The 13,070-nt window shown below is 34.1% G+C and overlaps 2 protein-coding genes across 5 annotated transcripts in view; both read left to right on the top strand.

The window, feature by feature from the left end:
* Positions 1 to 2,215, top strand: part of TOM1L1 (target of myb1 like 1 membrane trafficking protein) — a 65,520-nt gene extending 63,305 nt beyond the window's left edge. The window contains exon 17 of the mRNA XM_012773447.3: positions 2,138 to 2,215. The gene's annotated coding sequence lies outside the window, so the exon portion shown is untranslated. The remainder of the gene's footprint in view (positions 1 to 2,137) is intronic.
* Positions 2,134 to 13,070, top strand: part of STXBP4 (syntaxin binding protein 4) — a 135,794-nt gene continuing 124,857 nt past the window's right edge. For 3 of the 4 annotated variants that reach the window (XM_012766270.2, XM_012771525.2, XM_075994449.1), the window contains exons 1-3: positions 2,134 to 2,214; positions 2,661 to 2,785; positions 6,212 to 6,344. In XM_012766270.2, the coding sequence (XP_012621724.2) occupies positions 2,739 to 2,785; positions 6,212 to 6,344 (180 nt within the window). In that variant the 5' untranslated portion in view covers positions 2,134 to 2,214; positions 2,661 to 2,738. The remainder of the gene's footprint in view (positions 2,215 to 2,660; positions 2,786 to 6,211; positions 6,345 to 13,070) is intronic. The other variant, XM_012769972.2, reaches the window with a different exon arrangement.

Here is a 13,070-nt window from a genome sequence, read left to right as displayed (position 1 = left end):
TCTTAGTACTTTAAGATAGAAATATTTTTAAATATCTTGTTAAGTATGAATATATATGGAACCTGTTATAGAGATTTGGCATTGACTTGGATATGTTCATGGAGACCAGGAGACTCTGTGCCATTAGGACAAATCACCACTAGATGGGGATCTTATTCACTTTGGTACCAGGGGAAAGACTGCTCAGTTTTTTACATTTCCCTTTGAGCTATATGTTACATTTCCTGCCTTAGTATCAGGAGATGCCAAGAGGTTAGGTAATTTTTTTAAGGCCATGTGACTAACACATAGAAGTTGTGCCATTTAAACTTAGCTTTTTTTTTTTTTTTTTTTGCTTATGTCTAGCACATTTTTGACAATATTAAATAAGTACATTTGGAGTACATAGTGTGTGACACGTAGTGCCAATTAATGGTAGTTGCTATTATTATTGCTATATCAAAATTACATCTCTTGAGGTTTGAGGATCTGCCTCATGCATGGATTATTAAACCAATCTATAATAGACTTATGCAAAAGAATTGAACTCTTCCATGGCTATATATCTTGTGGACTACTACAGTTGCTCCTAACTCTGAGTCATGACACAGCCCTACGATTTGAAGCTCCTCCTCTCAAGTCACTGCTCTTGTCCTGATGGAATATTGAGTAACTTTCTTGCTTGATGGCGATTGGACCTTTGCTGCTGACAGTGTTGTTGCTCGATGGCTTCATTTCTCTGGTTGCTATTGATCTGCACGCTTCCACTGTTCCTGTTGCTTGCCACTACAGGCGCTGTGAAAGTTTGGTTTGGTTTGGTGGGGTTTTGTTTTGTTTTGTTTTGTTTTGTTTTGTTTTGTTTTTGAGACAGGATCTGTCTCACTCTGTTGCCAAAGCTGGAATGCAGGGTAGCCCAATCATAGCTCACTGTAACCTTGAATTCCTGAGCTCAAGCAGTGAAATGTGTTTTTAATACCCAGGCCAGTGAGCACAACTCTGTGTTGGTGGGCTCTCTGTTTGGGGTCCTTTCAATTCATTTACAGAAGAATCTATGATTTCTTTTGCATACAATGGTTAGGGAAGAAATAGGATGATCCTCTTGATTTTAGTCCTCTGCCTCAGTTTTATTCTTCCTACAACCTTAGGTTTTTGAGTCATGGATCTCTCTGGGATTCTGCAGCATGGGTTCCTCCTACATCTCTATCTTAGGCCAGAATTTGTTGTGAATCAGTTGCAGGTGTGCTGGTGTGCTGATTCCACTAAGCTTCTCAAAGGATATCAGATACTCTCTTTACCCTAGTACACCATATAAATATTACCATTTTGTATGTGTGTGCTCAAGCTTAAAAATATTTAAGAAGCTTCTCACCATCCATGGAATGAAAACATATATATATTTAAGAAGCACTCACTACCCTAGGTTTCAGCTTCTTCAATCCACTTTCATCAATTATCAATGTACCATTTATTTTTTTATCTTCCAGACACTGGTTGAAAATTTTCATCTGATGGCTATTTTCCCATTTATACTTCAACATTCTGAATTATATTGTTTGTAACCCTTTATTCTCATATTAGTGATCTCTTGGGGAAAAAAGATGCATGCCAAGGTCAAGATGCCATTTTTAAATGAAAATCAGGATTTTAAAAAATTTCTTAAGGTATAATTGATTTACAACAAACAAACAGAAGATATTTAAAATGAGACAATGTGGTAAGTTTCATATGTGTATCCATTTGTGAAACCATCACTACAATCAAGGTACCTACTGTACCTATGAAGAAACTGAAACTTAGAGAAACCCAAAAGCTCAAGTTGGAACCCAGGTCTATAAGGTCCCAAAATCCATCTTGGGAGCTAGAAAGCCTGAGTTCTATCTGGGAAAATAACCACAAACTATTTCTCATCTGTATGGCAAAAGCACACAATCTCTAAATGTAAACTACTCATTTCTCCAGTAGGAAGAAATCATTGTACCAAATGACCCTAATGTCTTTTTCAACTTTAAGTTCCTTTGCTTCATTCACATTTCTTATACAGAGTTGGTAAATCTCTGTTCAAATATAGTTTGTCTTAACTAAATGAAACTGTACAGTTCTCTGTAATTTTCACAGTGGAACTATACAAGAAATTAAAATTGTATCTTTTTTCTCATAGGAAAGTGTTTAAGAAGCTTGTGGAATAATGTGAGTCAGAGTAATATAGGATCAGCAAGAAGTCCCTCAAGACAGTTGGTGAGACAATAAGAATTTTGTTTTCTTCAAGTGTATTGTATAATTATTTTTCTGACTATAACTTCATAGTCTCGTGCTCACAAGAGACATTTTCTTCTGTCTTTAATTATATGATTTTTAAGCTTACCAGTCCTGGAAGCTGTAATAGTTACCTAAAGCCTAGCTATATTCTTTACTTTTGCCAGAAAATTAAGATTTTATATAGATATAGATATTCATAATGATCTAGATATAGACCTATCTATCTAAAGAGCTGTCTTTTCACTTCTCAGATGTTATCTTCAATGACTAAAGTGCCATAGCCCAAAATATATCATACATCTAACATCTATACACAGATATGTATTATTTATGTGCTAAGGGTATATAATGTTTTTATGCAAAGTTGGAGTCAAATTTGACTGTTCTGAGACCTGACAATTTATTTTCTACTTCTCCAATCTTAGGAAAAGAAGAATTTCTAGACTTTTCATCAAGACCTTCATTTATACAGCTGTTAAATCCAAGGCCACTGTGGTGAAAACATGTATAAAAATACATCTGCTGTAATATCATCCAGTCTACTTGAAAAGTAATTTTTAAATTAAATGTCTGGAAATATCATAGTTTAAAATATGTAGATTATTAATGAATATTTGTTTGAAGTTTTTTATAGTTAGCTGTCTAATGTAGTCTAGGATGGCAATAATGACTAAAGTAATACATTAAACTACCTTTCAGTGTACATCAATATCTGGGACAAAATCTATATTCTCTATAAAGTCATTTCTAGAGATTGCTTTTTTAAAATATTTGATTTTTGAATATCTAAAATATCTTATTATTCTAGTATAAACATTATGTAATATAAGATTAGCTCTTGCTAACTAACAAACCACCCCAAATTGCCTTAAAACATTAAGTTTTTATTCTTTCTCATGATTCTGAGTGTTGGTTGAACATTTCTGGTCTTAACCAGTAAGATAGCTTCATTTACATGTTCTGAGGTCTCAAGTAGGAAGGCTGGATGGCTGAGGTTTCTTTAGACCTAGTCCATTCAGGAGGTAAACTCAGGCTTTTTCATGTGGTGGCAGATTATTCCCAGCAGTAAGCACATGTGTTTTTCAAATGTCTATTTTTCTCACATTTGCTGGTATCCCATTGGCCAGAGCAGTTCAAATATCCAAGTCCAAATTCAATGAATGTAAATACAGACTTTATTTTTAGTGAAAGGGAGTAGTAAAGTCACATTGCCAGGGAATGTGCAGACAGGGATGGGAAGAATTGGTGGCCATTTTATAAACATACATTTAACAAGATATATTCAGAGAAATCTTACTTTCATTCTTGTCCTTCGCTCTATGCCCTTATTCCTCCTATACAAGGTCATTTATTCTTGATTCTTTTTAGTGTATCTTTTGTATAAACAAATGCATATATGTAAATATATATATATAATATATATATATATGCAGATAATAATTGTATATATTTGGATTCCACTCCCCAGAATGCTCTTAAGTAAAAGGTGTCATATTATATATACCATTTTGACCTTGCCTTTTTGTCTTGACTTAAAATTATATCATGGTGATCACTTCATATCAGTTTATAAAGATCTTCCTTGTTATAACTGCATAGATGTACCAGTTTATTCATCCAGTATCTTATTGAGGGACATTTGGATTGTTTGCAATTATTGATGAATACAAATTATGCCAAAGTGAATAACCTTTTATATAAGTCATTTTGTATTTTTTGCCAGAGTGTCTTTGGGATATATTCCTATAAATGGAATTGCTGGTTCAGAGGGTAGTTTTTTGTTAGAGATTACCAATTCTCCCTTTGGAAGTTGTACCATTTTGTATCTCCACCAGCAATGTACAAAAGTGCCTTTTTTCCCACAACTTTGTCATTAGAGTATCTTGTTGAGGTTTTAAATTTTTATTGATCTGATAGGTGAGTAGTAGTATCTCTACATAGTTTTAACTTGTAGTTCTCTTCTTATGATTAAAGTTGAGCAGGAGAACTATTTTTAATAGCAAAAGAAAAGAGTATGTAATCTAAATTCTTAACAATAGGGGAATTTTAAAATAAGATCCTAGCCATGTGTATAAATTTTATGTTGGCATTGAAATTTATGTTTAAGAAGAACTTTTATGAAGATATTGCTTATAATAATTATGGGTAAAAAGGATCTAAAAGTGTTTATATATTAATAGTATAATACCTATTCAGAAAAAAAACAATATAGATAGTTTTATAGAAAAAAAGATTAGAAGTAAGTACACTACTGTGTTAATAAAAGATACTTTGTTGGGATTAGAAAAGAGGGCTCCTTTACTGACTATGCTGGAGATTGTGTGTGCCCCCATTGAGGGAAATTCACATTTGGGGGGTTTAAGAGGTTACTGGAGAGATCTGCTTATGAGGTACCTTAGTTCCCTTTCTCTCCTTCATCTTTGCCATTCCTAGGCTTCATTCCTTTATGCTTTTGCAACCTAATATCCCATAAAGAATGGTTTGGGGTACTAAAATTCCTGTCAGTAGACAGGACCCAGTCTTCTCTGCCTTTTTTCTAGCTAATTGACTATTGCCCTGGTGACCATATAGGCCTTCCAACATAGCTGAATTCAGTATGCCTGTAATGCGACACTGAATGATGTGCTATATAGACAGTGAAACAATCGAAAACAGAGAGTTTTGTAAATTTTTAAAAATTCCTTTCATTCTTCTATTTTTAATTATTTAACTTTTGGATGCAACAGTTTTCTTAAAGATACATTTAGAATGTATATGGCAGAAGCTAAGAAAGCCTCATCTAAAAGCTATATAATCATATATAAAATAACTCTTTTTTATTCTTTTCTCTTTTTTTTTTGAGACAGAGTCTCTCTTTGTTGCCCAGGCTAGAGTGAGTGCCAGGCATCAGCCTAGCTCACAGCAACCCCAAACTCCTGGGCTCAAGCAATCCTGTTGCCTTAGCCTCCCAAGTAGCTGGGACTACAGGCACATGCCACCATGCCCGGCTAATTTTTTCTATATATATCAGTTGGCCAATTAAATTTTTTCTATTTATAGTAGAAACGGGGTCTGGCTCTTGCTCAGGCTGGTTTCGAACTCCTGACCTCAAGCAATCCACCCGCCTTAGCCTCCTAGAGTGTTAGGATTACAGGTATGAGCCACCACGCCCGGCCAGTAACTCTTTTTTAAATAGTAGAAGATAGCTAGAGGACCTGTATTCAACAATGGCTTTAATATACCAACAAAGCAGATCTCATATCACATTTTGCCTCTGAAAGTAGGACAGATGGGGCTTACACTTGGGCCACCAAGTTAACCTGCCTGGATTTTGGGGCTTTTAGAAAAATGAGGAGAAGAACCTTAAAGATTATATAAATATTAAATTAAATGGCATAATGTGTGTATATTGATTACTTAGTACAATATCCAGGAAATAATAAGTGAGCAGGCAGACCTAAAACTTACTTCAGACTTATTCAAGTAAAGTCTCTGCTCTGACCAGTGTGTTCAGAAATGCAACTTAGGGGGCATAATTTCTTTTTTTGAGATTCATATGAAATTTGAATTGCTTTAAAAGACCACAAACATGTCTTTTAAAGTCACTTACTTTATTCACTAAAATATTTAGTTTGGGAATATTTCAATGTCTTCTAAGAATCAGCTAAAAGCAAATCTCTTCAGTCACCTTTAATATATCTTCAAATTTACTTAAGTAATATTTTTAAAGTACTTTTCTTTGTTCTACTCCAAAGAAATAAGAATTATTGCTATAAATTATTTTATGTTTAGGTTGTTTTGTAGAGAAAATTAAAAATATAGGTAAGGCAATCCGTTTGATTGCTTTTATGTCACCATACTTTTGTAGCTGCTAGTCGGTACTAAGTATTTTGGGTTTCTAGATCTAAGAATTTGATTTAACAAGTAGTTTAAAGGAAAGAAGTAGGTACAGATCTCTAGCCTATTAACCTGTGAATGCTAATATACTTTATTTTAGAGATCCTGCCTTTCAGATGATTACAATTACCAAGGAAACAGGCCTTGGTCTGAAGATCCTAGGAGGAATTAACCGGAATGAAGGCCCATTGGTATATATTCAGGAAATCATTCCTGGAGGAGACTGCTATAAGGTAAAAAATGAAAGTATAAATAACCTCCCACCACCAGGACCACCAAGAAACAAAAACAAAAAACCCACCATTGATAAGGTTTATTTTCCTACTTTATCAGTGAATATATAATATTAACTGAATGTCCGCTGTGACCATACCTCAGTGAATGATAAAAAGGACTAGAAGATAGACCATTAACCTAAGAGATGAATAAGTTCACATATGAAGTTAACAGATATTTCAGGCTCTAACTAAAGATTATATATATATATTTTTTTTTTTTTTTTTTTTTTTTTTTTGCAATCACACAAGAGGAGGTTTATTTTCTGGCTAGCCAGGGTCCAAGCCCCAGAGCACCAACGCAGTGGCCACTCTCACAGGCAAGGACCAAGATTATATATTTTTAAATTATATGCTGTTCAACTGTTATCCTATATCTGGTTGAGAAAAGTTATATTTGAAGACATGTTATCTATGCACTTCTCTGAGTTTTGGTTAGTTGGGTTAGTTGAACTTGAACTACATTCATTTAGCATCTCCTATGGATTCCTATGCTGTGAATCCACCCACAACATGAAAATTTTGTGCAGATTAGAAACTAACATGATATAATAGTTTTTAAAACAAAGTAAATGATGCAAAACAAACAAACAAAATTTACTCATTTCTAAATTTGTAGTAGTAATTTGTGTTGAGTTTGTTAATTATGTCACTCATAAGCTGCCCACATGAGAAATTAGATTTAGGGTCCACATGAGAAATTAAATATAGAATTAAGACCAGAAAATGTCTTTTTGAAAGGAATTAGAAAGTCTTACTCTCTTCTTCAATTTAAGAAATATGTTATATAATGAGTTACTTTTTGCTCTGGTTGCTAGGAAGCTCAGACCCAAATTTGAATTATAACCCCAGCAGTTTAATGAACTGGTTCCTATATTTGCTTAATCATTTCTCTTGGATTTCATTTGCTATTTCTGTTTTACGAATGTGATTATATCTCATTTGTTAGAAATTTCCTCTACTTCTTTTTGGGAGAGATAGAGGATGAAGAGAATTTAGTAAAATATTCTATTAATAAAAAGCTATATAGCATTAGAAAGGGTCCTCTTATTGTTAAGCTTATTCTTGTCATTTTGGTTAAATAAATAGAACTACTCTTACCTCCACCCACCCCGCAAACACTTGTTTAGTGAACAGTTTATCTATTCATCTGGATTTTTTTTCTTCTTAGGAAAAAATCAGTTTCACCAGTAACTTTAAAAATAGTTATGATTTCAATTGTTTCAGGCTTGTTCACCCCAGATAATAAGGCATCTTCCAAATATACTTTCCAAGTTCTAAGTATTAATTTTAGGATGCTATAATGATTTAAATTTTATCTATTAAATTTAAATTATTAACTAAATAAGAATACATTTCAATGGTAAGTTTAAACAAATTCAAATAAACAAAAATGAATTTTCTCTTCTAAGAATTGAGATTTCTGCCTGTTTTCCCTACATTATTAGCAACAAAAGAAAGAAACAAAAACATCTAAGAACTTCAAAGCGTTGAAGTTCTTTACTTTTAAAGCTGGGGGGATGTGTGTTCAGTATAGCTAAGGTGTTTCTTAGACTACACTGGATATAATGCAATAATAGACCAAGATACCTAACAAGTGATAAGAATTTGTTTTTAAGACAAGTATCAATTTGTGTTTATTTATTGTCATGAAAAATATTTGTAGTTAGAATAATAAATTAGTGGCAATGGTTCTGAATTGTTCTTTATCTTCTGTTGATGATAAGAGACTAAGAAATTATACTTATAATATATACTTTTCTTGTTGGTTTTTTTTAGAATTTCATTGAGAAGAGTATTAAGAAGCAAAACCTTCTAATGGACTATAATCTCTATTTACCACTAGGGAGCAGCACAGAGTTATTAATGTTCTTTGACTGCACCTGGTCCTGTCCAACATAAGAAAACAGCCAAAAAGAGAAAGGTGTAGGAGAAAAAGAAGTAATTTTCCAGTGCTTATATTTATTTTTGAACATTTCCTCAAGATGGAGAGCTACATGCATATTTATTTTGCAAATATAAAATGGATGTAATTTTATTTTAAATAATTTATTAATAATCATTTACTTTGTTTTAAAAACTATTATATCATGTTAATAAGTTTCTAATCTGCACAAAATTTTCATGTAGTGGGTGGATTCATAGCATAGGAATCCATAGCATAGGAAACACAGGTGCATAAGATTGTCCATAATTAAGTTACTGAACTGAGTACTGCTAATATTTTTCAAATACATTTGAGTGCTTTACCTTCCTATAATTTTGTTTTAATATTATGATATTTCAGAATTGAGCAATATCAAGCTTATAGCTATATTATATTTAATTTATATTTCCAAACCTCTCAAACTATGAGCGAGTTATTGGAACTCAGAAGTAATTTTCTTTACATAATCATGGTTAGCCACTACCCACCCTAAATGTTTTCTTCCTGGCAAATATAAGAATACAATACTTGTTCAGTAGAACCAAAATACCATATTTCTTTGAAAATCATATTCAGAGTTCAAATTTGGGATATCTTGAACACATTTTTTCAGTTCAAGAAAAAAGAAGATTCTTCCAGCTCTAAGAGCTAGGGCAATCATAAGTCAAAAATATATATGCTAGGTACTGAGGTAAGGAGAATTAATTCCAAGGCCCTTTTATCCTTGGGCCAGCTAGTCCTTTATCAGTCGAGAGTCCTCATCATTCAAAACTAGACCTTTTTCTGGCTTAGACACTCCTTTGAGTTTCATACCCACATACTCATTTCCCTGATTAATATTTCCATTTTGATCTCTTAAAGGTATCTCAGACTTAACATTTCTAAGGCAGAACCCATGACATTCACCTCATACCCTCATCTGCTAATCTCTTCCCAAACAGGGCCTCTTCCAGTATACCCAATCTTGGTGAATGGCAACTTCCAGCTATACAAAGTTAGAAAAACCTAACAGCTTCCTAACTACTTCTTCTGCCGTAACAACAATATCCAATTCATTAACATATGCTTTTGACTTTTTTACTCTCTAAATCTCTTGAGCCTGTCAATCTTCTTGATCTCCATTCTCATCAGCATAGTTTAAATTATCATTAGTTTTTATCAGCCCTCCCAATAGCTTTGTCTGCTCTTATACACCATGTCTGTTTCCCTCCCAACCTGTCTTACTAATACTTGGTTGTCTACAAATTTCTATGAAGTGTGGCTTCTGCCTCTCTGGCTTTCCATCACTATGCTTCCAGAGGGGATTCTTCCAGTTCCTGGAAGGGACCAGTTTCTTTCTTATATGCTGTTCTCTTAGATTGGGAACAGCATCCCCTGCCCAGTCATCCATTACTTTCAGATATCAATTCAAAGACCACTTCCTAAGAGTTGTATTCCTTGTTCCCCCCCATTCTAAGCCAAGTTTTATTTTTCTTGTATGTGCTCCTGGATGCTGTTCCTTTCCTTCATATCACCTATCTCAGTTTGTAATGATACATCGATATTTATGATTGTTTTATGAACTCTGCCTACACCACAAGACAGTATGTTTCTTAAAGGCAAGGATACTGTCTTATTTTATTCACAATAATATGTTTAGTCTCCAGTATAGTCCCTAACACATTAATTGCTCAATTAATATTTATGAATGAATGGTCGCTTATATATTCTGTCACATTTCTGAGGATTACTGATCTGCCTTTTTACCATTCTACTGCCACCATGTGGGCTCCACACCAAAGTACCTCTCCTCCTTGACCCTTTGTAGCAGATTCTGGACAACGCTTTGAAGTTCTTAGATGTTTTTGTTTCTTTCTTTTGTTGCTAATAATGTAGGGAAAACAGGCAGAAATCAAAAGTTTCTCCTCAAACCTGATATCATTTTTCATATTTCCTTTAGCTGATTCTAAGACACCCATATTAAAACATATACATATAAGCTATACATATACATATATAATGCATATATGTAGTATACTTCTGAGTATGTGTATGTGCATTTTTTCCTCTTATATCTCTGAAATTGTGAGCTGTTTCACAATTAATGTCATAGTATAATTGGAAACATTTTTTTTATCTTAGTGCTATGTAAAATAATGTTGTCTACCTACAAATAGTGGCAGCTTAGATTTGATAAATTCAGGATTTTTTTTTTTAGTCAAGCCCTATAGGTAGAGACAATGATCACACAGATGCAGCTGCTAATGTTTAGTCATTGTTCACAAAGGATTGAATTAGGGCATATTTAACTTTCAGAAGAAATCAGTTTTCAGGATATGCTGAGCATACCATTGGAATGGGAGCCAGGGCTTTTAGGTAAATAGTAGGATCAGGCCTCCGGCAAAGTATGAAGAAACCAGTCCCATTGGCGGGAGCTGAAGGAGTAGCAGCCAAGGTGATTTGCTTTGCAGTGTCACTCTCTTTACTCCTTTTCCATTATTATTTCTGTCATTGCTACCTTAACTTCCTCAGACTGTTTCCTGGACCTTATGAAGTTATTGTGGACTTACTGTGTACCCAGCACTATGCCAGGGAAACAACCATGAAAAGGACGTGATTCTTGCCAACTGGTAGAATCAGTGCTCCTAGTTTGGAACTTGCTGAATTAATATGCTGTAATGCAGGGGTAGGGAGGGGAGGATATGTAAACAAATAAGGACAGGGCAAAGTAAGTGTAATCATATGCGTAAGTAAAAGTGCTTTTTGAGCAAAGAGAAAGGAACAATTAAATAAATCCTGGAGAGTGGGAGAAAACTTGCAGCAGACATAGTGTTCGAGTTTGGCTTTGAAGTTTAAATCAGAGTTCATCACAGAGCAGTGGGAGAGTGAATGGTAGCATTCTAGATAGGAGTTGTTATGTGTCAAAGCATTGAGGTTGGAAGGATCATGTAGTTTGTGGTTTGAGGAACATTCTCTGAGAATAGAATGAAGATTTTATATGCTGGGGTGGAAGGTGGATGATGAGGCTACAAAAAGTAGTTTGCAGTGAATTTGTTGTGCTAGGTTTGGAAAGTCAATTTTTTCCTTTCAGCAGACAGCCATAAAGGGCTCTCAATTTGAGGAGTAACACAATTAAATTTGCTATCAGTGTGAAAATTGTCCACAACAGATATGGAAGTCTGATTCCCCTCATCTTATTTAACACCTACAATGTGCTATAATTTACATATGTTATTTGATTCTTATAGCAACCTTGTGTTATAGATATGTATCTTCACTTTACAGCTGAAAAAAAATGGAGTTTTGTAGGGTTAAATAGCTTTCCTGACTTCATAATAATAACTGGAATTCAAAGAAGGATGCCTTCAGTCTACAGCTTGTTAAAGTATGGGAAAGGAATCTGAAAGCTTGTAGAGGAGCATTCCTTAGTATTTAGGGATAATGAATTAGTTAAATCAGATCAGCCTTTATTCTTTATAAATGGTTTTTGGTAATATGATAATATGTTATTTAGAAAACTGTATACTAAAGTCATAATCAGAAATGAACAGTACTGGTAGTTTTTAACGGAAGTGTTTAAGTGGTCAGGAATACATTATTATTTTCAATGTCTACATGAATGTCAATGTGAAAAAATTTAGACTCTGAAGTTAAACTTGTGAAAGTGCTTGGCATATTGCCTGCCATGTCGTGTAGTTGCTCAGTAACTGCTGAATTGGAATCTAGACTGGGGAAGAGGTCTCAGCATATCCCTCAAGTTAGTATCTTCACATATACATTAATCCAGCTGGGGCAGAATTCACTCATTTAGAATGCCAGACTTTTACGGAAATAGCTTTGTTTTCATTTGCAGGTTCTAGCTTTTAAACAGGTTCAGAAATTCACTGATCAGCTAAGATCTTAGTCTAGGAGGAAAAGGAAAAACTAACTACTGTGAATACTTTTTAGAAAGAAAAAAATATATAAACACCAGAAGTCACAGTCAGAAGGCATTCTTCTTCTCTTTGACTCTTGCCCTGCTGGAATATGCTACTTCAATACATCAGTGTACTTTAATACAAGATAGGTTAAATTGCCTTCATGCAAGCTTTTCCTCTGTGTTGCTAACACTGCATATCCTGAAAGGAGAATGTGGGAGGCAGTAGGTCAGCCTAAAACTCTGTTGCCTACCTTTATTTTCTGTAGCCTTTTTCTCCACAACCCTGACAACGGATTTCTATGAGACACATGGATACCGAAGCTACCTCCACACAGTTTAGAATTTAGTTCTCAGTTCCTTATGGACCAGATTATATGCCTCCCCCATCCCCTTTTCTAATTCTTGTTGTTTATGAAGCTCTAGCTAGAAGTTGTAGAGATCAAATCCAAATTCAAGTTTATCTGGTTGCCAAACCCCATGCTCTTTCCTCTTCGGTCCATTGCCACTGAAGGCTCCTGCCCAAATGAAAGACAGCTGCCATCTGACTTATAATCACCATTATAGAATTTTCCTTTCTAAAGGAAATTTAATAAAGGGAAGGAACTGTTTTACATTTACATTAAAACATAATAACCTGATGTTTACTGTCTACCAGCACAATTCTGAAAGAAACTCTTTCCTTGTCGGTATCCTTTAAATGCTTTGCTGTAAAGATTCAGAGCTTTATTTTTCCCTTTTTTCCCCCTAAATTATTTTCTGTTTGGGGAATACAAGTTGTTAGTGTAGTCATTAAATTTCAGTTAAAATCTACTGTATTAAACTATGCCTAGTAAAGAATTACTTTGCAGATTCCAAATGG

This window comes from Microcebus murinus, chromosome 18, assembly GCF_040939455.1.
Source record: "Microcebus murinus isolate Inina chromosome 18, M.murinus_Inina_mat1.0, whole genome shotgun sequence".
Classification (NCBI taxonomy): domain Eukaryota; kingdom Metazoa; phylum Chordata; class Mammalia; order Primates; family Cheirogaleidae; genus Microcebus; species Microcebus murinus.
This window is presented reverse-complemented; position numbering and strand designations above follow the sequence as displayed.